This window comes from Phaenicophaeus curvirostris, chromosome 8 (genome assembly GCF_032191515.1).
Source record: "Phaenicophaeus curvirostris isolate KB17595 chromosome 8, BPBGC_Pcur_1.0, whole genome shotgun sequence".
NCBI classification, from domain to species: domain Eukaryota; kingdom Metazoa; phylum Chordata; class Aves; order Cuculiformes; family Cuculidae; genus Phaenicophaeus; species Phaenicophaeus curvirostris.
The window spans coordinates 23301131-23326932 of NC_091399.1; the positions used below are offsets into that span (position 1 = coordinate 23301131).

At 42.0% G+C, this 25802-nt stretch overlaps 1 protein-coding gene across 2 annotated transcripts in view; it reads left to right on the plus strand.

Moving 5' to 3' along the window:
• COL24A1 (collagen type XXIV alpha 1 chain) overlaps nucleotides 1-25802 on the plus strand; it is a 99423-nt gene that overhangs the window by 44684 nt on the left and 28937 nt on the right. Inside the window, exons 21-35 of one of the 2 annotated variants that reach the window (XM_069862784.1) lie at nucleotides 888-941; nucleotides 1770-1814; nucleotides 4187-4240; nucleotides 5192-5236; nucleotides 12134-12187; nucleotides 14337-14390; nucleotides 14794-14847; nucleotides 15149-15202; nucleotides 19993-20046; nucleotides 20216-20260; nucleotides 20377-20421; nucleotides 21157-21210; nucleotides 23693-23746; nucleotides 24219-24272; nucleotides 24552-24605. In XM_069862784.1, the coding sequence (XP_069718885.1) occupies nucleotides 888-941; nucleotides 1770-1814; nucleotides 4187-4240; nucleotides 5192-5236; nucleotides 12134-12187; nucleotides 14337-14390; nucleotides 14794-14847; nucleotides 15149-15202; nucleotides 19993-20046; nucleotides 20216-20260; nucleotides 20377-20421; nucleotides 21157-21210; nucleotides 23693-23746; nucleotides 24219-24272; nucleotides 24552-24605 (774 nt within the window). The remainder of the gene's footprint in view (nucleotides 1-887; nucleotides 942-1769; nucleotides 1815-4186; nucleotides 4241-5191; nucleotides 5237-12133; nucleotides 12188-14336; nucleotides 14391-14793; nucleotides 14848-15148; nucleotides 15203-19992; nucleotides 20047-20215; nucleotides 20261-20376; nucleotides 20422-21156; nucleotides 21211-23692; nucleotides 23747-24218; nucleotides 24273-24551; nucleotides 24606-25802) is intronic. The other variant, XM_069862785.1, reaches the window with a different exon arrangement.

A 25802-nucleotide genomic window follows, 5' to 3' on the forward strand; every position in this document is an offset into this window, starting at 1 on the left:
ACCAATTCCTGCACCTTCTGTCTAGACTTCAGCTTCATTAGTAAGCAATTAATAAGGCTTATGCTTGGAACATTCCCACTGTTGCTTTCTTTAGAAGCTAATCATATCTCTCCTAAAGGGCGGTTTCTTTGTTCTTATTGCTTTATCTGATATTGTTAAGCTTAGCTTTCCCAGAACATTTATAATATGTTTACACAGTTTTTTTTTTCCTTGTCTTATGCCAGATCAAGTGCTTTTCCCAATTATTCCCATTGTAATTGGAATGACCAAGATTTTTGACACGCCACTAACTGCAAAGTCAAAAAGTTTGGTAAATGCTGGTTTGAGCAGTCATGAAAACTCTGAGTTAGCAGAGGATAAGGTGCTTTATCTGTGGGAAGCTGATTATACCTTGACAGAAAAGTAAGGGCTGGAAATCACAAGTAGTTTTGGACAAGCTGGCAACTTAAATTCACTTTGTAGTTCATTTCCATTGCAATGTTGTCACTATATGTTATGGTAAAGACTATCTAAATCAAAGGTCTGTGAGTTACATTGGTTCTGCTTTAATCTTAATATGATAGTGGGCTTTACAGCTCCAAAAAAAAAAAGGAATTATTCTTCTATGAGCTAAAGTATTTCCTTACTTCCTTTTCAAATCAATAAAAGAAAAAAAAAAACTCAGCAAAATCCATGTAGTAGAAGTTTATAAGATACTCTGTTTTCCAGCATATTAAAATTCTGCTGCATTTTCTCCTGGCTTCCTAGGGGAAATCCTAAGAGCAATGGTAAGAAATGAGTTCTGCTTCCTCAGTTTTGCATTTCTGTCCAGGTTTGTTAAGAGGAGAGAAACTGCACCAGCCTGATCATTAGTTAATGTAACTCACTGGGTCTCTTTGGATGTTTAGGGACTTCTGGGTGACCGAGGGCCTCCAGGGCCACAAGGCCCCAAAGGAATTGAGGTAAGAATTCTATTTGAAACGAAAAGTTGTGAGGGGTAAGAGGGCTGCACAACAATGGTTGGGTGGTGGTGGTGGCAGTATGCAGAATTTCAAGTTTCTTTTGCGCTTTGGCAGGTGTTGCAAAGATATTTTAGCAGCTTTACAGGGCTGAGTGTCTGTTACGTGGTTCATTCCAGATATTTTACTGGAATCTTGGATAATTTGAGTCCAGAGTGGGATGTGGTTCTTCTAGCTGAACTAGGGAAATGGGCGTGGGGATAGTATTGAGGTAGGAATCATAGAATCATTGAGGCTGGAAAAGCTCTCTAAGCTCATCCAGTCCAAATATCAGCCCAACACCATCGTGCCCGCTAAACCATGTCCTCAAGTGCATGTCTACAGGCTTTTTGAACACCTCCATTGATGGAGACTCCACCACTTCTCTAGACAGCCTCTTCCAATGCTTCACCACTCTTCCAGCAAAGACATTTTTTCTAATATAACCGTATATCAATTTAATTACAGTATCCTAGGTACACTGAAGTAAACCATTAGAGCCCTATTAATTGAAGGGGGGGAAGGCAGCTTTTAATCTTGTAAATTTATTGAGTATTCTTAATTCCTTATAAAAATAAAACTTCATGTCTATTAGGCTAAAAGTAATTGACATTAGAAATAATTTAATCAGTAATTCTGGGAACAGAGCTCTAGACTTTTAAGTAGCTTATACATGTGAAGCAAATTGAATATATATATTACTATATATATAATGAATATGAAGTTAGCTGCAGGTTTATTTTTTTAAGCTAGGCTTGGCATCAAGATTATTGAAGTCCTGATTTCTTTTAGGGAGAAGTGGGACCAACTGGACCTATTGGAGGAGTCGGCCCAAAAGTAAGTAGAAGTAATTTTTAAAAAACACCAAAACAGACTTTTTTTTCTTCTCAGCTGAGAAAAACATGCAAAAAACATTGAACAGTGACTCAGTTCAATATTGAGTTTAATTTGTGTGAGCTTCTGCCAGGACCCTCATGGAAATTTTTATTTTGACTGCATTGTACTTCGAGTCTTCTCCTTGGGCAGTGCTTCGTGGCTGCATAGCATCTCCCATCTTGTGCTGGTGGCAGTTGGAGAAGATGCTACCACGGGTGACTCATGGGCAGTGAGACACTTGCCTTCACTTTCTCTGTGTCGCAGAGTGTGCACAGGCCACCATCGGCTGGTGTCAAAGTGACCTAAGAGGAAAAATTTCTGTCTAACCTAGTATACTAAAATATTTATCTGTTTGGGGTCAGTTTGACCTAAATTGTTTTGATTTTGATTTCTCTCAGTGGGAAATACACACACCATTGACATGGCTTGAGGCTCTCTGGTTTCTCTCTCACAATGAGCTTTTGAGAGAAGACCATGTGGATGTGAGGTGGGCCCCAGCATTGCTGTCTCCAGACATTTTTGGAGTAGCTTGCTGGCTGACATCTCCTGAAATGAGAGGTCAGGGAAATGGGAATTTCACTTGGTGGGGAGCCCTGTCTGGTTTTCCCCCTTGTCCCGGGCCCTGTCTGCTCTCGCCTGGATCCTACAGCTTCTGTTAGCTCCAGCTGTTTCACAGCTCCAAGCCAACTTGTTTGCACCGCTGCTCTGAGTTCTGCTCCGATCTCTGCTTGTCCTTGCTTCTTCACTCCCACTAGTAACACAGACTGTGGGATTATGTTGGAGAGAGTGAGTCCAACCATGAAGCTGTTCAATCTGATGTAGTTTAGTAGGACTGAGTAAACTGCTGGACACATCTGTCTGTTTAAATTATGTATGATTGCTTCATAATTCACATTTATTTGATTTGCATAGGCTTTGTTTCCATTTTCCATGAAAGGAGTTTTAAAAAGTAAATTTTTACATGTGAGAGTAAATGCTATCAAAGCAGTGCTGTCACTGCACAAATTAAATAGCTGCAGGGGCAGAGGGGGACCTGGAGAAGTGGTCATGGCCCCGAGGCACCATCAGCTCTGCCTTTAGCTCACAGATGTCTCTCTAACTTTTTTCTTGCATCCTCCAGGGGTGCGGATTCATCATTCTTCTTGGCAGTCTGCTTCAGCCTTTGGCTGTTTTCCAGATGTTTTTTCTGATGCCAAGTCTTGCTGGTGTCTTTCTTGCTAGAACTTTGCTTCCTGTCCTGCAAGACCTTACTTGTAGGCATGGTTAATAGGTCAGAGCTCTTCTCAGCCACCGCTGTCCTGACATGCATGGACTCTGGTCAAAACTAGGTAAATTATCCTTGTAGGTGTATGGTTTTCTCTTGGATGGTAATGAAGCAGATTTCTATTGCTTCTGGAATTCCTCATCTCTTCTACTGTGTAGTTTTCAGGCCCTGGTTCAGGTTTAGGTATGTGCCAAAGAGGCAGTCATAAATTTTCACCTCATTTCCCCCTTCCGTTTCTAACATTTTTTTTCAAAACCCCCTGGGTCCCAGCTGAGCAATGCTGCCAGCAAAATAGATCATCCTCTACTGGAACAGAAAGTGGATATGAACCTGCACTGAGCTCCCCAGGTCCCAGCTTGGAAAAGAATTCACCTATGTCTAAAAGAACTGGAGCCAAACCTGAGGATGCTTCCCTGCTTACTCAGAAAAGCAGCCAGCCTGGATTGACTGTCTGTCAGTGGCTTTTCCTCCATGTGTAATTTACAGTTGTGTTTTATATCTGTTTAAAGCCCAACCTCTGTGTTTCAAATTACTTTACCAGTTAAATAGATTTGTTACACATCCTGATCAACTTGCATCTGTTGTGTCTTAAATGAGGCTTAAAAGAATGAATTCAATGAACAAAGAGGAGAGGCTGTTTGAGCTGATTTGGTTTCATTGAGGAAGGATAGTTATGGCCCCAGTCAAGTCTAAGCGTCCATCTCTATTAGTATGAGTCCCTGTTCTGCTGGAATTAGCCAGAAGAGAGCATGAACTTGCCTTTTTTTATCTCCTTAATATGTTTTTTAAAGTGAAATTGAAATACATCTGGTTCTTGATTTCTGTTTTTTCTCAGTGTTAACTGCTGTAAGAGTTAATACAGATTCTCCTTGCTGTGCAAGTATTCAGTGTAACAATTAGTGTATTTTTAGTTGTGGATTTATAACTACGCTAACTTCAAATGTTGGTATTAAATATTACTATATTGTACATTTTTGAATGTACATATTTTGATAAATACAGAAATTAGGATGAAGTTTTGTTTTTAAAAAGAAGTATTGTGAATATTTTATTCTAATCATTATTTTAGGGCAAGCTGGGACAGAAAGGTTATGTAGGTGATCCTGGACCAGAAGGTTTAAAGGTAAGTAATGGTTTTATGTGTAAAATACAATATGTTTGCAGTATCAGCTGTGTACAGTTATGCACTGCTAGATGCAGCGGCTTGGTGGTGCAGGGCTGTGAGTGCACGTGCTTCCTTGTAGAATCACTGAGGTTGGAAAAGACCTCTAAGCTCATCTGGTCCAATCGTCAGCCCAGCCCCACTGTGCCTACTAAACCATGTCCCAAAATGTCATGTCTACACACTTTTTGAACTGCTCCAGAGATGGAGACTCCACCACTGCCCCAGGCACCCTGTTCCTATGCTTCGCTACTCTTTCCATGAAGAAATTTTTCCTAATATCCAATCTAAACCTCCCATGGTGCAACTTGAGGCCATTTCCTCTCACTTGGGAGAAGAGCCCAGCACCCCTCTCACCACAACCTCCTTTCAGGAGCTGCAGAGAGCAATGAGGTCTCTCCTCAGCCTTCTCTTCTCCAGGATAAACAACCCCGGCTCCCTCAGCTGCTCCCAGAACCCCAGTGCTCCAGCCCGTCCCCCTCCTCTGGACACACTCTAGCCCCGTGATGTCTTTCTTATCCTGAGGGCCCGATGTATATCGTGCACATGTGATATTTACTCTTGAAGCAGTTGTGGAATAATGAAGGTTATTTGCTGAAGGGAAGACTTAAATAAAAACTAAATCATTAATTTGTAGTATTTGCTGACTTAGTGTATTTAACACTTAGTCTCATTTTTGTAAGCAAATCCTAAATACCCTGGGAGAGTGCTCACATCTTTTTACACAATCAAAATTAGCCCCTTATGAAACTACATTTTTGCTGGTTGCTGAATTTTTAGCTTTTAGTATTTCAATTGGCAGATATAATTTAGAAAATAAAGAGGCTCCTAGGAAAATAGAGGACTTTAATGTACACATATGAAATAAATTACTTTTCTAATGAGCTATATCGTGTTTTCTACATTTAATAGGGAGAACAAGGAGACCAAGGAAACCTTGGAAAAACTGGTGAAGCAGTAAGCTTGAATTCTCTTTCTGGTTTTATTTTAAAATCAGTGTTTACTTGAGAGTGAAAGAGGAATTTGTTGCAGTAACTTTCTGTTGATGCTTGTTTTTCTTTGAAGCTGTAGTATGCTGGCTCTACCTTTGTGGTCTTTCAGAATCATACTGTTTAAAGAAATTCTGTACCCTAGAAACTATGTTGTCCAATGTCTCATAAGTGACAAGAAGCTGCTGCAAGGTATTCAGTGAGCCGCTGGACCGTTAGGTACAACTGAAGAGAAGGTTTGGTTAAGATAGTGAGAACCAAGGGACAGCAGGCAGAGCAGATTTACGCTGCTGACAAGATCTTTCTGAGAAACTTATATTTGGGGGAGGAAAATCTCACTTTGCTGCCACATGCAACTGGATTTTGTCTGCTTAGATCAGATGCTGGCTGGTGATGGACAGCAAGTATTTGAAACCAGCTTTGAGTATCTCATACAAATGACCTGTCTGTGTTCAAGTGTCAGGGATGATGTAAGAAAATGAGTTGTTGTTCAACGTCTGTAGCATAAAATTGAACTCATCTAAACTAAAACAAGTTGCTGGTCAGGACTGTGTTACTGGTTGGTACTGCTGGTGTTTACCCAGATTGGGCCACACTGAATAACTAAGTGGAAGTTAATTCCAATTTCTCCTTGTGAGCTCCGTTACACAAATTCACCCCTTGGCCCAAACACTTCTGAATTAGAAAGTACTGACATTTATACACATATTGAACTGGAATACAAGTGTAGAACTGTCAGCTGCGGCGTGTACAGCTGGTGTCAAAAGGACAAACTAAAATAAGCAGAGTTCATGAACACAAATCCTGAAAAAATAATCTTCAAAGACCTGGAAAAGTTCAGCGTCAGCAAGTTTGCCTGGTTCCAGCTTAGTTTTTGACACAGCAGATGAGAAACCAAGCTGGAATGAGAGGTGCTCCCCCCCTACACATAAAGAAAAGCTAAAAAGAGTAGAAAGTTGCAGTTCAACAATGAAAAAATAGTGGTATTCGAGCTGTCAGCAGCAGCTCTGCAGCAGGCTGGAGGTGGTCATCCTGTGAGAGTCTGTGGGAAGCAAGAAAACGCTGCAGTCAGGCCACATACTTAGGAGTTGAGTTGTTTTTGAGAAGAATTCCCCTAGAGCAATTACCACATCTCCTGCAGAGGTAAGGTTTAGCTGGATTAGGCACCAGGGATGCTTAATTCATGGAGAATGGAAACTGCAACTCGTTTGGCTTGAAGAAAAAGATTGAATGGGCTTTAATTGATGGGTTTGGGATGCTCAGTAGAAGTTCTTTGAACTTTTTCAAAGACTGGTGAATGCATGGGGCGTTGCCAAGTGCTTCAGAAGAAGGAACTAGCTTGGCTGCTTTCAGAAGCAGATTGGATATAGATTAATTGAAGATTTTATGGTGAATGGTGATAACAATGCTTCTGTGTCTATGTTGTGCTTCTTGGTTTTACCCTAGGTGAACTGATAACTGCTGCTGGGTCTTTCTCTAAGAGTGGGGAGGCAGGTTACAGTATAGAATCATTGAATGGTTTGGGTTGGAGGGGTCGTTAAAGATCATCCAGTTCCGCTCCCCCTGCCGTGGGGAGGGACACCTCCCACTAGATCAGGTTGTTCAAAGCAAGGATAAGTTGTTCCAGCACGCATTAAACTTATTGAGGGCTGGAGAAGGTATCAGCTCGCATCTTTACTCTGTTTGTCTAAATGCAGTTGGTGTATTTCATGTCCTGTAGTGGGTTGGGAAGAAAAAGACTGAGGAATAATACCTGCACATGGCACCTGGAGTTTGGCTTCCAGGGTTTTGCCAGTAGGCAGATCCTGCTGCCACTCCAAAGCCGGCTTCCTTTAAGTGTAAGTGCTTGCATAATGCGATCAAATAAATCACCCTACCTTAAACTGGTGCTACTGGAAGCAAAATTTAACCCATTTCTTTCTTTCCTGAAACTGCTGTAGATTAAGCAATGGTGCCAGTACATTTCGCTTTTCAAATATTCAGGTAGTTGGAATTCTGAGTCTTTTAAAAAGCTGAGTGAAACATCAGCTGCGAGGTACAAATGTGGTGTGTTTCTGCTTTCTCTCACCTCCTCTGCTGGCAGTAATGAAGCAGAGATTTTGCACTCGGGTTATCGCCTCTGGATGACTACTAGGTAACTTTCTCCACAGACAGAGCGCGCCACTGAAACAGAAGGCCAGATCTCAGCATCAGTAAGCCCGGGTAAAACAGCTACAGACCTTAGGGGGTCACTTCATGACGTTTTTAGTGCTGTGGTTATGAGGTAGGAAATGGCCTCTAATTTAGAGGTGGAACCACCAGCTTGAATAATAAAAAAGGACCACACAACCAAGAGCCAGACTTGCTCTCTGGCACATGTGCGGCAGTTTGCGCAGCTGTCAGCACAGAGCTCCTCAGATGCCAAGGTCTGACAGGAGGCTCTTTTTCTAGTCTGCTCTTGCATTTTGATTGATCAAACTGAAGTGCTGTTAGAGGGCAAACGTAGTATTAGTCACTACGGGATTAAAAAGTAACTAATTCAGTAACTGAACTGGAAGTAAACTGGCATTCATTTAATTTATATTCTTTATTTAGTCTTTCAAATACCCCATATTACTGGAGTTTCTCTTGTCCAGGCTGAACAACCCCAGCTCTCTCAGCCTGCCCTCATACGGGAGGATCTACAGCCCTTGAATCATCTCCGTGGCCTCCTCTGAACTTGCTCTAACAGCTCCGTGTCCTTCCTGTGCTCAGGGCTCCAGAACTCTTTTCTCACAGTTCAGCTACCTTTTGTTCTACTGCAGATGACAGGAAACCCAAATAGCAGCCAGTGTAAGCCCTGCATCGTGCTTTCTTCCTAATTTTGGTCCAGGCTTAGTCTGGGTCACATCTGTTGGAAGCACGCGTGGACAGACCTAGTGTCACTGCCTTTGACACCAAGGTCCAGACAGGCTGGTTAAAAAACTGTTTGTAAGTACCATTATGTCTGGCTAGCAAAACTAAACTAACATTTATTCCTTAGAACTTCATTTTTATAGTATTATGACTTATAGAGGTATTTTTCTGTCAGCTGGATATGGAATAGTAGAAGCTGATTGTTAGAGCGTTTATTTCTCTTCTTCCTGCTGTCTCTCACCCACGATTATCTTTTTAGCATAGGCAGTTGGCATGAATCTTCAAGGATCCTCAAGTAAAGTTGGACCTGTTAAAATCAAGCTTAAATGTTAGCTCATTTGGGTTTTTCTGAGTACCGTGCCAAAATGTATGAAATCCTTCACAAAATAGGACACTGGTGGGGTTCTAGAGAAATGTTGAAGTAGGAATCCTAGTGAGTGGACAGAGATCATGATATTGGTGAATGCTGGACCTGGAGTGAAGTGAATCAGCACAGAGTCAGGGCAAATTTTAAAAAATTTGATTAAAAATCAAAATGATTAAAAAATGATAAAAAAATCAAATTATTAAAAACTGATTAAAAATACAAAAACAAAAGTTCACAGACAAATGCTAATGTGGCAAGATAATACTTTGTAATTGCTTTAGCCACCTCAATAAATGATGCTGAATGGAAATGTTTGAAAAGGTTGAATTTTAAATAACATTGGATTGGAAAATTTTCAGTTAACCCACAAGGATGTGTTCGTGTATGACCTGACAGGAATGTTTGGAACCAGCTGTATATTCACTTCTCACTACCAAGCTTTTCAATGGCTCACTCCATCCTTGCGTTTACATCAAGTATTTTTATGTGTTTTCAATTATTCAGCTACAGTCCAGTTTCTAACACAGAGCACATGCTCTGGCAAGATGGATCTGTCTTTCTCAGGCGTGTGTTAGTCGTGAGATCTGCTCTCTGATTAATTTTCCACAGAAATGGTCCTGTCAAGAAGCTTTCAAAAATGCTGTTATTGTCACGGGGGAGTTTTACACAAATCTTTGTAAATGAACATTTATGACTATTTTTTTAATAAGGTTGAAAAGCATGATTATTTTTAAAGAAAAAAAAAAAAGAAGGGTTTGTTGTTTTTTTTTTGCTGTACTTTTCTGTTGCCCAATATGTTCAGTTTGATTTTTGGATTCTACTACTGCTCCCCAAAGGATCGAAGGGATGCTGGAAGGCACCACCTCAAGAAACCTGCTTTGGACTGTGTTCATCCTCTTACATAAGAAGGAGAGAGAGTTGAAACCACAGTCCAGTCTTAGTGTCTCCTCTCTATAATAAGCCAATCCAAATCGTAGATTTAGGGAGCCGTGTGATATTTAAGAAAGTCAATAGGGAAAACAGGGCTTTAGGGTTAAAGTGTTGATGGAACAAGATGTTTTGCTCTCTGATTGTGTATTTTCTTCACTGTATGCTACGAATCATTTTAAGGACCAACGTTAGATTCCTAAGTAAGCTTTTTCCCCCAGTCCCTTGCCTCTGCAAATACCTGCCCTCTTTCATACCTTGCCCCAGCTTTTATCTCAGCCTGACTCTTGCTCTCTGTTTTGGATGAAGAAGCAGAAGAGGTTTTAGTTGAGTTTTCCCAGACTTCTTTCTCCTTCATTCCTCTTGAAGTCCCTATTGCCTTTACCGTTTCATTAACTTACAGTTTTCTTGTCATCTTGACTATTTTTTCCTTTCCATGTATATACACTTGAACTCATGCAGAGGTTCTTTTCCATCTTTTGCATCAGCAAAAATCCACTTTCTTCTTTTAGTATTTTACTGTACATTTTCTTAACTACTTTTTTTTTTTTTCTGATAAACAGCCAGTGTCTAGGAAACCTGCTATTTAATAGTCCTCACTGTGGAAGGTGTTGTAGGCTAGACCTAGCGTGCCGGGTAATACAACAGCACATTCACAGACACTGCTTTCTAGTCATTCCTTCTCTTTCAGACCAGAGCAACCAAGTCAGAAAGACAATACTTGTGAATTGAGAAGGAGACTTGATCACGGGCTATAGAGTAAGTGCTTCGCTGCTGGTGTGAGGCACAGCTTGCCCATCTTTCTCATTGATGTCTTCATTCCTCTAATCAGTGTGTTGGGAGTGCAGGAGTGTCTTATTGGAAGGAGAATAGGTCTGAGTTACATCTTGGCTCTGATTACGTCTTCTGTCCTTTCTGGAATAAGAGAATCAGAGTGATCCCTCTTTAGCCTTTTGAAACTGTACCTCCACACCTCTTATCTTGATGAGCAAGAGCACAGGCTAATCCTTTGTACCTGGTGCTGAGGTTCACTGTTGGCCAGGACTGGTAGCAGAGGTAGCTCTGGTTCTCAGACTTCGTCACCCAAGTCCCTCATTCCTGCCAGTGACATCAGGAATCACCTCAAGAGTCGGTATCACCAGGATGAATCTTTGGTTGCTGCCAAGCGACGTCTCGGTTGTGACATACAATACACGAGTTCTCACACATGATACATCAGTCCAGCAGCCAACGAGATACCTGTCTGTCTCTTTAGCCCCTTTCAGAAAGTAAGAAGTGCCAGGATTGTCAGCACTTTCAATGGCTTAGTGCAGTATATTTAAATGATGACATTTTTAGAGAAGCCAGCACTAGAAGAAAATAAAAAGCCATTGTAAAGCCTTGGTTATTTTGCACCTGTTAGGTTAAAGCACTTGAGTCTGACCTCTGATGAAATTATACAGGTAAAAGCTACAAAAATGTAGATTTTCTTATTTCCAAAGAGATCTCAGACTGGAAAGTTGTCTTTCTGCTATGATGTTATTTCTGTGGAACAAACTACTCCTAGCCTCTGGAAAGGAATATGAGGGGTCTAGTGAGCTCAGAATTAATGCTTTCAAAAAAATTTCTCCCTTAAGTGCCAGTGTAGTGCTACTTAAGCTAATACAATGTAGAGATCATAATGCTAATTGTAGGACTTGCCATTTTATTGCACTTTTTAAAGTGTTACAGGCACGTTACAGTTGTATATAATGTCTCTACTAGCAGCTTCCACATTTCTGCCATCTGTCACGGACACCCATGCCATGTACTCTCGACACATTGCTTTTTCTTCGAGCTCTCTGTTTTGTACTCTGCCCAACTGGAGCATTGCACTGTCATTGTTTTTTCCTTTTTGGCTAATAAAGGGTACTGCAAGCACCTGGGAATAAGCTTTTTTGAAGTACCTCCTCTCCTGTTTCCTATTCCATATGGTGGTACTTGTTCTGTCCAGTGGAAACTTGTGGGAGAGCCTCAGGAGAGAGTTCTTTAGTTTTTTTTAAAGAACTGAAAGGCTCTTATCCCTGACTTCACAGGCATTTGAAGCTACAATGCTTTAGAAGGAAAATTCTGACAACGCCTGATCCAATATCATTTTTGGTTTGACTGGCTTTTACTTTGTTCTGCTAAATTCATTCCCCTTGAAATTTGTGGTCAGACTGAAGTGCTAGCAGAGCAATTGTCACCTTTGATTTTATGTTTGTAAAGCTTCTAGCACTGCGAGACTGAGCTTGGTGGCAGAGCTGAGGTGGTGGCACAGTGTGAAAATTAAATAAATGCAATTTCTTTTTGAGTAGTAGCTGTTCACTGTTGGCGTGTCTAGATCGTGGAATCACTGAGGTTGGAAAAGCGCTCTAAGCTCATCCTGTCCAAACGTCAGCCCAACCCCACCGTGCCCACTAAACAGTGTCCCAAAGTGCTGTGTCCACATGCTTTTTGAACCCTTCCAAGGATGGAGACTCCACCTCTTCCCTGGATGCAGTGATCCTCCTGCAAGGATTCTAAGCTAAGTTTGCTTGCGCAGTCCTCGATTCCCCACAAGAGCACTCACACAAACACACTGGTAGCTCTCTAGGATGAAGAAACGTGCCATGCTCTGCTGCCAGGTTGCTGAGGAGCTGCTGACCATGAGCTAGTATGGATATTGTACTAATACAAGTTTGTTTTCCTTTTGTACAGGGACCAGCTGGCTTACCTGGAGAAACCGGGCCATCTGGAAGTCTTGGTGAAAAGGTATAATTATATATATATATGACTGCTCAGCAGCAAAAATCAGTTTTGAAATCCATTGGGGTGATAAAATATTGGTGAGAGATTGGTTTAGTGACCACAGACAAAGCTAAAATTTGTTTAGCAGGCTCTGAGGAGAACTTAGAGCAGCTTCCAGTGCTGAAAGGGGCTCCAGGAAAGCTGGGGAGGGGCTCTTGCTCAGGGAGCGCAGGGACAGAACGAGGGGGAGCAGTTTTCAGCAGGAAGAGGGGAGACTGAGATGAGATCTTGGGGAGAAATGTTTTCCTGTGAGGGTGGGGAGGCCCTGGCCCAGGCTGCCCAGAGCAGGGGTGGCTGCCCCATCCCTGGAGGGGTTCAAGGCCAGGCTGGATGGGGCTGGGAGCCCCTGATCCAGTGGGAGGTGTCCCTGCCCATGGCAGGGGTGGGACTGGATGGGCTTGGAGGTCCCTTCCAACCCAAACCATTCTGTGATTCTATGATTGCATTACTACACCATGAAGAAGCTTGCTTCCATTTGCTGATAGAGTAGTTAGTCTCTTACTGCCTTCTCCTGTCTAGCTAAACTAGCAACCACATCCCAAGATAATCTTTGTTGGGCCAATGTAATTATACAGAACAAGAATCCTTTGACACTGAATTCCAAGATATTATGATTAAAACCATATTAAACTTCTAAAGTTTAGTTTTAATGAGTAGTACTTTCCACCAATGTATTTCCTTCCACAGATTATAGAAATCAAAATCGTATTTTCATGGAGTTTTTAATACATTATTAAGACTTCCTCAATGAATTATCTAAATAGCAGCCTCCAGTCTAGGTGAATTAATTCAGCCCCGCAGCACAGAAATATAAATGATGCTAGATCACTCTGACAAACAATCGTGTTTTTAACGTAATTAAAGCTGACATGCAGTCTAGTAATAGTTTCCTGTTTTTCAGTTTTAAAAGACTTCACCTAAATAAAACCATGTCAAGTATGCTTAAGCTATTTATACTGTTCTAGTCATGTTAAGTTTGCCAAACTGCTTTCGTAAACACAAGTGTTACGGCACAGCAGACAAAACTAACAATGCTGTCTTTGCTCAGTTAATGCATACAGGCAGATTTTACCTTCCTACTTTTGTCTTTGCTTTAGGTAGCAGGTCATAACCAGTGCCCCCTGTGTAAGAACAGTATAATTTATGCCAGTTTCTGTCAATCAATACTGATAGATAGTAAAGGAAGTGTTGTATTATTAACAAGATATCAAATCGTGGAATCAGAGAATGGTTTGGGTTGGAAGACACCTCAAAGCCCATCCAGTTTGACCCCAATGCCATGGGCAGGGACACCTCCCACTGGATCAGGGGCTCCAAGCCCCATCCAGCCTGGCCTTGAACCCCTCCAGGGATGGGGCAGCCACCCCTGCTCTGGGCCACCTGGGCCAGGGCCTCCCCACCCTCACAGCAAAGCATTTCTCTCTAAGATCTCACCTCAATTTCCCCTCTTTCAGCTGAAAACCGCTCCCCTTGTCCTACCCCTGTACTATCTGATCTGCTCTAAGGTCCCCAGAGCCTCTCTCCTCCAAAATTAGGACCCTTCCTGCTCTTCTTACTCCCATTGCTTCTGTGGCTGCTGAAGAGCTGCTCTTGCTTTTAGACCTGTGCTTTCCTAACGCATACTGAAGAAATGAGGGAGAGGGGAACAACATTTTCTCATTTACCTGTTTGTTGTGGTGAATTCTGACGATTAAAGGAGAACATAACTATAAATGTGATGCAACCAACAGAGAGGAAAGGGATCTGCTTGCAGCAGTCCGCAAAGAGTAACATACTGAATATTTTCTTCAGCCTCTGAGTAAAATGGAAGATAGATAAATTATATCTTTTCAAAATATGGGCTTGTAGAGGGAAAGAGTGCAGAGATACAACAAAAGTGTAAAAAAGCCTCTATGCTGCTTCTGAAGGACAGTCCCTGATCTGGTGGTGCGATGCGCTGCAAAACTTTGTTCCTTTAGCAGCCAAGTCTCTTGTAGGTTATGGGTAAAGACCTTTCTGGTTGCTGTGGTGTCCTCGTTGCAGGTTAGCCTCGCTGGCCAGGTATCCCTGACTCAAAGGACGTGGAATGAGTCAGGGAAAGAACGCTCACTGTCTTTTGAATTCTTCATTCCAGGGAGAGCGCGGCAGCCCGGGACCGGTGGGTCCTCCTGGAGAGAAAGGCGTCATGGTAAGTCACAAATCATGTAGAATCCATCATGATTTTACTTGCAAAGGCTCTTTACTTTCCAAAGCAGTCATAAAGACCTGTCTGCACCAGGATGTGTCCGCTTTCTGCTCCCACTGTCCCAGCCTTGATGTCAGGATTCTGAAACTGGTTTAGAACCCAGCAACTTTTGTTTCAGTAAATCCCTTTCAGCTCATACCTGTGTGCCTGATTTCTTAGGTTGCCTCAATGATTATTGTGAAGTATCCAAACAAATATCTTTTTTCTAAACAAAATTATGAGATAGTGCAAGATTAAACATTTTATTAAATTCCATTTTTTCAGCTAAGTAACTAGATTTATTATTTGGTTTATAATAACAATTTTGATAACTGTTCTTTCTTTTCTATATTTATTTCAATTCCAGGGCTACCCAGGACCTCCAGGAGGCCCTGGACCTGTGGGGCCAGAAGGTTTACCTGTAGGTATAGAGTGGTGCTTTGATTTGGTGTAAAATGTACTGTTTTCAAATTATTTTTTTGTTCTGCACAGAAGTAATTCATCCAAGAGTTGGATCATGATTTCTTTTTTCAGAATAAAATTACATAGAGATTCTTATTTAGGTTTTTATAGATAAATTATACTAAAACAGTTAATTGAAGTTGAGCTATCAGTGAAACTGGTTGATTTGTATTGGTTGCATTGTAATTTTCATTGTGCCTTGTAATTTTCAGAATGTTCTCTATCAAAGATGATGAATAATAAGTTTATTTGAAATGCAGGGACCTTCAGGGCCACGAGGACCACCAGGGCCACAAGGACCTAAGGGAAGAAGAGTAAGTAAGATTTCTGTTCCATGGTACTTCGAGCAGAGACTAACGTGTTACCAATGTAAATCCAAGAAGTAACCCATGTACGGTTGCTTTCTTTGAGCTCTGTCTTCAAGCCATTTGTACTGACATCAGAAAGATGATACTTGTATTTCCATGTAGGAAATGGTACGGATCTTCATTTCTTATTACATTAGAGTTAAAGGGAGTTTTGTCTTTGATTTCTGTGAAGACCAAGACCAGAACCAAAAGGACCACTTCCCTTATTTTCTGTGTACATAAATATACAAATGTTGGCATTTTTAGCAACCGTTGGGACTGTTTCGAAGTTTTAAGGACTATTTTCTTTATCTGCATGCCATTTGTGTCTTTGGAATGACAATCAAAATCGCATCAACATCATTCTGAGAGAGGAAGAGGTAAAGTCAGCACCTCAAACCTCCAATGAGGCTGTCATTTCCATTTCATTTCATGCATTTCTATTAGGGAAGCGGGAACTGATTTTTCACGGTGTAAAAAAGCTAATCCAAAGCCCACATCAGCAAAAGGGGAGTCTGTGCACATCAGTTTGTATGACCGTGTATTAAATCAGTATTGGTATTTGCCATTTGTTACCTGGGGATGAGTGGCCACATGGTTTTTGTGAACATTTCCCTTCATAAACCCACCAGTAACTTGCAGTTCCTGGATGTGAAGGTGGTTTTGGTCATATTTTTACAGTTTGAGCTCAAGGTGCCTGCAGGAAGCCCTTCCAGCTCATAGTATAAATGGCTGTAGGATGAGCAAGTGTATTTTCACTGGATTTATGGAGCTTGTCAAGAGTAACAATGAAGATGCACCCATCTAACATCAGCCTCGTTTAGCAGTTTGGAAGCACGTCCAGGTTTTCTGTGAGACTTACGCAACTCGTACCAGTGACTGGATCAGTGCATCTTCACTTCATGGTGGCATCAGGCAGTGCTTAGCACTCATTCTGAGTAAATCCCTGAGTGTACTGATAGGATTGAGGGGTAATGGTGTTAAGCTGAAAGAGGGGAGATTTAGATTAGATGTTAGGAAGTGGCATCAGATGAGGTGTGTACATGCACACTCGTTTTCACTTCACTCTTCTCTCCCAGCAGCCTCTGCTACCTGGTGATTGCTTATATGAGGGAATTGACCTATTTTAATTTAAATTCTGTTTTGAAGGTTGAAAAGAACCTTTATTTAAGGAGTGTCACATCTTCTGCCAGCTAAGACAGGAATCTTTGAGGGAGTCTGCCTCTATGATTTTGGCAGCGCGTTGTGGAGTGCATTTATTTTAAGTGATGTTTAATTATAAATAATGCGAAACATCCCAAGCTCTGTGGAAGTTCCAGTTTGGAATTGTGGTTTATCCCTCTGCCTCCCTCCAGCGTGACTGGGAATGCCTGATGGAAGGGGGTTCTTGGAGCAGACCCAGGTCTTCAGGCTCTGCCAACAAAATCCCACTGAAGCTTCTAAGAATTTTGCCTGCTCTCAAAATATCAGACTCAAAGTGGGATCTTGCTTAAGGAAAATATCTGAGGGCCTCTGAAACCTGGACTTGGAAAGAGAAATGTCTGAACTCCCAGCTCTGTGTGGCAGCCCTTGGAATATATACACCACAGCCACATGTGGAAGGTAAACAGGAGCATATGGAAATTCCCTTTGTTGTGCACTGAAAGAAGAACGTATCCCGTCTTCACATCTGAAATCTGCAGGAAGCCTTTGGAGCGCTGACCCTCCGCTCCTGCACTGTCAGAGTAGAATTCTTTTATCTCATAAATTCTGTACCTTTCAGCAACCGGTTGACATCCAAGATTACCCAGCAGCCTACTTCTAGCTGAGAGGATCCAGCTGCTCTGTCTCCGGTTCACGCGGGAGTTCCGGCCAGCTGAAGGCAGGCTGCCTAGGAGTCCGTGGATCTCCCTTCTGAGGGATTTGGGGGATGTGCCACTGAGCGTAGTGCTAGCACGGAGCTCCCTCAGCTCCTGCTCTAGACTTGACAGACTTCAGCTGGAATCATGTGGGAGGTTGGGTCCTTTGGTGACCCACATTTTAATTTTCAGTGTTAAACTTGTGAGAAGACGAGGGGAACACTGCTTCATAGATCCCTTAATGGGAGAGTGGGGCTCTAGGTGGATGGGAATATTTGTACCTAGGAGAAGGAATTTCTTTCCATGACCAGAAGGAAGAAATACATTAGAACCAGTGGGAGGTGTCATAGAATCAGAGAATGGTTTGGGTTGGAAGGGTCCTCAAAACCCATCCAGCCCCACCTCCTGCCATGAGCAGGGACACCTCCCACTGGATCAGGGGCTCCAAGCCCCATCCAACCTGGCCTTGAACCTCTCCAGGGATGGGGCAGCCACCACTGCTCTGGGGACCTGGGCCAGTGAAACAGAATAGGATATTTTGTAATATTCCTCCATGTCAACCACAACAAATCAGAGGTGCCCGCATAGTGTGTTTGTTATTTTCACTCCTCTTGTATTTAGGAAGCAGGATGGGAAAGAACAAAAGTAGTTAACTGGTGCTTCTTGCCTTCTTACAAGAACTTTTCTCAGCTTATCCATCCTAGGGTTCTCAATGTAATAAGTTCCATTTTAGAAACAAAGCTGAAAGCACGCCAAAGAAAAAAGCAGTAGCAATCGTTTGGCAGCTTCACTCCTCAGCTCTGTTGCAACCTAAATTAAATAACAGCAGGGAATTCATGTGTATCGCTCAGTCTCTACTTGCTATAGTAGGAAATAATACAGATCCAATTAATCTGTGCCAATAATGAGTCACACCATACTATTTATAGGAAAGTTGTGCTGTGCTTTTGTTAGAATATTAGATTGCCTTTCCCTTGGGTTCCTGTACTCTATTCTGCAGCTGAAGGTAGGGTGAAGGCACGCGTGGCCCAGAGCCGCAAGCTGAGCATCTTGCTGATTCTGTTACTTCATTTTCAACTCAAAATTGTATAGTAGGTTTTTTTTGAATGGTAGACCTTTTCCTTTGATTATTAGTGGTCGAATCAGTTGTCATTCTCTTCTGAAGGACTCAGCTGTTGGTGTGAACTCCATTGAGGTGGAGATCTGTGTGACTAGCAGAAAGGTTTGGGTGCGTTACACACATAACAGACTGAAAATACTTTTTAGTCTCCTGCCAGGACCATTTCTCAAACTATGGGCTTATGACCCTTTTGTGGTTAAAAGGAAATCAACAGTGTTAAAAGAATTTATCTGTTAATATCATTAATGATAGGAGATAAAACCTAGAGAGAAATTCCTTTACTACAAGTCTACAATCAAAATATGACCTTTCTCTTCCTTGAATATTTCATCTTGAAGTTCTGTCCCCTCATCAGCTCTGTGGGGAGAGTAGAACATTGAGGTTGGAAAAGCCCACTGAGTTCCTCCAGTCCAACCATCAGCCCAACCCTACTGTGGCTGCTGAACCATGTCCCCAAATGCCACATCTAGACACTTTCTGAACATTTCCAGTGAAGGAGGCTTCACCACTTCCCTGGGCAGCCTCTGCAAATGCTTGACACAGGTCATGTATCTACAAAGTCTGTTTTTTTTCCACAGTCTTCTGTATTCTTTGGTTTGGGACCTCTTTCATGGAGTGCCATGCAACAACCCAAAGTGTTTTCTTCTGTAGCCTCTTTTCTCCTCTGGCTTAAAAGAAATGGTTGTAAATACTCAGTCCTGGTTTAGACCAAAACAAGAGAAGTAGCTAGACTGACCCAAGGATTGCCTCACCATGGCTGTGCCTCAAACTACCGAGTTATCAAATGTTTTCACACAGCTTTCTCTGCCTGTTCCTTTTTCTGTGGTTTCTGTGTGTTCCGTGGCCAGAAGCAGCAGTGCTGAAGTGCTGACAGATGAGCGTCTTGTGGGGTAATTCTGGTTCTGCCAGGCGTTCTAATTTATATCGACTCATAGGAATGGATTTTTCTTGAGATTTCTGTTTCAGGAGGAAAGCCTGAATTATTCTGGATACACAGTGTGCCTGAGTCATGGAATCGTAGAATGGTTTGGGTTGGAAGCGACCTCGAAGTTCCATCCCCTGCCATGGGCAGGGACACCTCCCACTGGATCAGGGGCTCCAAGCCCCATCCAACCTGGCCTTGAACCCCTCCAGGGATGGGACATCCAGATGCTGCTAGGAAAGCTGTCATGTCTCATCCTCACACTGCAAACTGCTGCAAAGAGCCTGGCTCTGTCTTGACGCATATCTAGGTCTTTCTTTAAATTGGTCATTGGATTTAGGTTGTTAGTAACTGGTTTAAATTTTATTTTCCGTACCCAAACAGTCATGATGTTTAGAATTAGGGAAATATCCAAAGGCAACATGGATAAAATATTCTTGTCTGTTCTGCTTGCAATCTATTTTAAGGATTATTCATTTGCTTGTAAACCAATGGGTTTAGATTTCCAACCTTAAATAATAATTTCCAAACATTTTGGCAATAAATGTTTGCTATATTGTGATGCAATAGTATAACAGGTTATCTTTGTTCATCTATTGGGTATAAAAAGTGAATTGATGAGATTTTAGTCTAATAATAGAGCACTTCACTGTGCAAAATTATAAATCACTTTTAACCTTTTTATTATATTTATATTTCAGCAAACCAGAAACTTCTTTTTTTCTTTGAAACTTTATTTCCCACTTAATATACAATGACAACACTTGCCCTTCTAACAAAGCGTGTTGCCCTGCTCCTAAAGCTTCTGTTGCATCTCCCTGATGATAAGCAGAAGTAACTCGTAATTAATATTGCAAATCACTTGTTCAACCTTCAGGGGCCAAGAGGTCTGGATGGTCCTCCAGGAGAACCAGGAGCCCAAGGCATTAAGGTAAGTGCTTGCTGCTCAGTACTACACAAAATATTGAGATAGACCATAAAAGATTTTAAAAAGCGAACAAACCAACATAAAAACCATCCCATCTAAGCCTGAATGTGCACTTTCTGCAGCTTCTCTAGCAAATGCACATAGATTTCACATATTGCTTCTTCTTTATCAGGGAGAAAGAGGTGATCTGGGAAAGAAAGGACTTCCTGGGCTCATTGTAAGTGTTGGAGCCAATCGTTGTAGTAAGCCTTAACGCAGGGGCTGCTTGTTTCTGAGCTGTGTTTGGGAATTATCTGAAGCCAGCATTGTCTTTTGATGTTTCTCGTTGACAAGGGTAAAGCTGGAAATCCTGGAGAAAGAGGAGATCAGGGTGCGCTTGTGAGTATGAAATTTTCCAGTACTTCTACCAAAAGAATTCCACAAGGTCTCATACTTGGTTTCAGTCTTGGATATCATAGAAGACTCCAGGGAGACCTTAGAACAGCTTCCAGGACTGAAAGGGGCTCCAGGGAAGCTGGGAGGGGCTCTTGATCAGGGAGTGTGGGGACAGGATGAGGGGGAATGGTTTTCTGCTGAAAGAGGGGAGACTGAGGTGAGGTCCTCGAAAGAAATCTTTTGCTGTGAGGGTGGGGAGGCCCTGGCCCAGGTTGCCCAGAGCAGGGGTGGCTGCCCCATCCCTGGAGGGGTTCAAGGCCAGGTTGGATGGGGCTTGGAGCCCCTGATCCAGTGGGAGGTGTCCCTGCCCATGGCAGGGGTGGAACTGGATGGGCTTTAAGGTCCCTTGCAACCCAAACCATCTCATGGTTCTATAAAAGCAGTAACATTGGTGTTTTTCTGTTTAGGCTGGGTTTGTGCACACAAGCAGCTCATGTGCCTGAGGATGATGATGAGGCACTGGTTAAACGGGGTCAGCTAAGATCTGTCTTTGCATAAAAGAAACTAAGGAAGGATTTATTCACCTCACCTGCCATGGGAGCTGGTGATGTGGAATGCACATCAACCAGAAGAAAAGGATGTTTCTGTGTGAGCAGAAATAAGAGGGGAAGTGGCTTTTTTTCAGAACATGAAACAGCTTGTTTCCAATGATGTTTTTATTTTATTTTAATCTTCTAGGGTTTGCTTGGGCCTCCCGGAGCCATAGGAGACAGGGGACCAATGGGAGAGCCAGTAAGTTGATCCTTATGCCTGCATAACTTTTTTTCCATGTATTATCCTGAATTCCTTGGTAACTCCAGCTCTTTTTTTTACCAAGATTCAACATTGCCAGCTGTGGTTAGGTAGGAATTGTGTGGTAATTGTCCCCAGAACTGCAGGGCTGGAGTCTGCTCCCTTCGCTTAGCATATGTTATTCGTAAGGAGAACAGTTAGTCATGTTGGGAAGCACAGTAGTAAGAGGTGCACAACGTTAGAGAGCATCCAGACCACAACTTCACATGTCTTTATGCTGCATCAAGGTCAACATCTATACGTTGTGGATTATGTAAACAGAAGTGTCAATACAGATGCTAGTGGGATTTTTTTTTCGGGGAAATTATAGGATAGTTATTCAGGACCTTAGGGACCATGTTGGTTTGGCGCCTTAAAATCTCAACAAAAAAAGGAGACTGATCTAATATACTTCAGACATTCTTCTGCTGGATGGATTCTTGTTCTGATTGTTGTTATTTCAAAGCTGCTGATATTGTAACAGAAGCTCGTGGCAGCCAAGTGCTGCAAGGTGTCCCCATGGCAGGAATAGCATCACATCATCATCTCTGGGGGTAAATCAGATTATATAAGATACTATAAAAATGTGTCTGCTGTCCTAGGGGGACTTGGAAGAAGGATTCCACTCTATAGTGCAGAAATCTGATAGAGCTGTCAAAAATTGTGTTTTCTCGCTGCTTCTGAATTTCTTCACAATGAGAATGGGGAGGCCCTGGAACTGGCTGCCCAGGGAAGATGTGGCTGCCCCATCCCTGGAGGGGTTCAAGGCCAGGTTGGATGAGGCTCTGAGCACCTTCATCCAGTGGGAGGTGTCCCTGCCCATGGCAAGGTTGGGACTGGATGGACTTTAAGGTCTCTTCCAACCCAAACTATTCTGTGTTTTTATGACTCTTTGACGCAAGAGTTTATAAAATGAAATGCATGGTGCTTTTATAGACTACCCACCCGAGCAGCTTGGTTTCATCTTCTGTCAGCCGTTCATGATGTGAAAACCAGCTGCTGGACCAGTTTCTCTGACCCTGTCACTGGTTCTGTACAAAGCAGTGGTCCTCATTTTTGGTGCAGGAGCAAAAGCAAACAGAACTCTTTGTAGTAACAGGCATGATCTAAATTGTGCTCTAATATTACCTACTTGTCAGGCATTTCAGTAAAATCCTTCTTTGCAAATCCCATGTTGTTAATGGTTAAAAGCATTTTATAGCATTGCTATAAATCTTTGACTTCTGCATTTCCCTGGAAGTCTCCAGGGACAGATCCATTACGAGTCCAGCAGCCTTGGCTCCATGGTGAAACTGTGAAGAAATACTTGACTTGTGAATCAAACTTCAGCTTTTTACCTAGAGGAACACCATGGAGCTGCTGCAAATGCAAACCGATGGACTTTGTTTAGGACCAAGTGAATTCTCAATGAGAAATTCTCTGCGGTTTAAGTTGTTCACACTTAAATGAAGCTACAGGGTAAAACACAGGCATCTGCTGAGATTGGCTCAGCAATATGCGGTTTACATTGTGGTTACGAGGGAAGAATATACTCTCATTGTCACTGCCAAGTCATCAGGAGGAGCAAAACCATATGGATAGTCTGTAAAAGGAAGCGAAACAAAAAAAAAGAGTAAATATTTGCTTAAAAGGCTTATATCATAAATATGGGTATTCTTTCACATGAGAATAATAGATCAAGAAAATGTTTTGAATTGCAAGTGTGTTTAAATACGGATGAGTCCGAATGGGGTAAATGGATATGAACTCCCTGAAAGTTCAAAGACTGGGTACATGCAGAGGGTTGATTTGTCTTGACAGACATTGATAGGAACTATGGGATCAGCTGGAAGCTGTCACAGGGAGCCTTTACCCCCCAGCACCCAAATCCCACTCTGTGAGCAGCAATGGACAATGTAACATGGGCAGAGAATCTGAGTTAGGAAACAATCCCTGTGTGTTAATAGTGGTAGGACTTATAAGAAAATGCTTATAGTAGAGTTATTAACGTTACCAAAAAAGCTCCAGCCTTCAGTCCATCACACTTCAGTGATCACCCTGTATAAGCTTTGCTAAATCCATAATGAAGTACCCTCGAGTTGTTTTCAGTGAATTCCATCCCAGACAGTAGGCTTTTCCACAAAGCAAACCAGACAGTCTAACAAAAAATTAAACAAAGGCTCCGCTAATCGAGAGGAGAGCTTAGTTTAGATAATAATTTACTTTGAGTCTAAAAGAAGGGACATCTGTGCTATTGTATGAAGTCTGTTACTTCAGGGTGTCAACATTAGCAATGAGATGATCAGCACTGTGGTTCTTGGATACACGGCTGGATTTATGAGGAAGGACAATGAACTACGCTTCTTTACACCAGCTGGTAGGGTTCTGAAGAGTCAAAGTCAAGAGTATGCAATGTAATTTAATGTTAATTGAATGATGCATCCAAAATTTTGTTTAATGCCAGGGTCCAAGAGGACAGCCAGGGGATGCTGGCCCTGTCGGAGAAATGGGCTTTGAGGTGAGCTATTAATCAGTTATACAGCAATTGCAAATGCTCAAGCAGCTGAATAAGCCTGTACAATGTGTTTATAAACTGTATTTGTTATTACCTGCAGCTGACTTAAATACCTTGAGCTCCTGAGAGCCTCTGTTAAAGCTACTACCAAAAAAAAAAAGTGTCTAAAATATGTAGCTTTTTCCATTATGAGCTCACTGTCTTTGGGACTTAGAGTCATGACATCTGCACCTAGAAGGTGAAGGTTGAGTTGAGTAAACGATTCTTAGACAGTAGAAGAGCATTAATCGTATGTCTTTACAACTGGTAGGTGAAGAAAAGCAGCTGCAGGTGGTCTTCTTGCTAACTTTTGATTTCGTTTTTCACTTTGGTTTTGACATGTCCTTGACAGAAGCATGACAGAATGTATTTTGTGTGTAATATTTGGTGTTTGCATTGGGTGACCATGTGTAATGGTAGCTCTTGTGCCATGCAGGGACCTCCTGGCCCTGAAGGAGAACCTGGCCTGCAGGGAGAACCAGGTGCAAAGGTAAGTGTTGAAATTATTCTCACCTGAGCTGTTTAAATTTTCCAGTTTCTATAAAAGCAAATCAAAGTGATCTGATCCCGTGGGAGGTTGGAGCTGGATGAGCTTTAAAATCTCTTCCAGCCCAAACTGTTCCATGATTCTATGATTTGTTCACTGTGTAGATAGTGATACAGGAAAAAAGTCATTAAGGAATATTGTTCTTATGATTAATGTGTTAGATGTAAACTCTGTCGTTGTTAGGAATATTGCCCCTTAAAATCCAATGATTTATTTTTCCAGGGGGACATTGGACCTGCTGGGAAGGCAGGAGAACCAGGTGACCAAGGTTTAAGGGTAAGCTATGGATGCAAATCTTCTTCCAAAAAGGAAAGTGTGTTACAAGTGTGTGAGAAGTGCAGGTTGAGAAGCCTTGATTTATCAGAAGAGTTCAATACAAAGCTGTTTTCTGATATATGTTATTTAAAAAAAATAAAAATGTGTAATATTGTTGCAAGTTAAAATGAGTTTTGGCTATAACATTGAAATGTTTCTATCCAATTGTCTCATGTCACTGAGGGACATGAATGAGTGGCTGGAGCAATAAGGTAAATCCCTGGGTGTCCAGCCCAGCTGTGAAGATGACAGCACATAATAATGCTGTGTGTGGATACCCAGCCTTGGTGAGATAATAACATTTATACTCTTTGCAGGGCAGGGTTTCCCTTGGTACCACCACCTAAAGCAGGTGATTTGTTTCTGGTGAGGTGGGTGGCTCATTTGGCCCTTGATTTTACCGACCACTTGTGTCCCCGTGCATCTTACCACCCTCATCTGAGCCAAACAGTTGCCTGCCTTGGAAGGCTAAAAATCCCTTAGAAAATGGATTTTATCCAGGCTGCTTCTCAAAAGCTATATCCTTTCAGATGTCAGTTTTGCCGTTAAGCTGTCTTGTTCCATTGGCTCCTTGCTGTCATCTTTACCTCCTGCCTAAAATCTCCAGCAAGGTGCATTTCAAAATCCACAAGTCTTCGGAAAAGAGGGGACTGGTCCACATTAAGGGTCTAGACTTAAACGTACCATTATGCCTGCCATAATATATTATTCAATAGTACATTACATCACATTACATTACTATCTGCATCAGAAGTCGCAGGTTGCCACTGTCTTTACCTAGGAAAAGCAAATATTCTAAAATACCATTTTGCTGATACTGTTGATCAATGATGAGTTTTTCGTGGCCCTAAACTCAGTCAGTAAACATACCCATATGGCAGTTCTCCATGTAAACGTGGAAGTTTCAAGGCAGAACAAGTATATTTTTGAGGTTACTGTGATTACATGTTGTATAGTTTTAAACTAAACCATCTCACTGCCACTGTCCCAATTTCCAGTGTTATAAGGGCATAGTATTGCCTCATCTTTTTAATGCTGATTGCCTTTTCTGTTTTCCTGTGTTCGAGGTTCACAGGGTGATGACTCTGTCACAGTAAATCAGTGAAAAATGAAGGCAAATAAACTATTAACAGCAACATAAAAGTTGTCAAAAAGTAA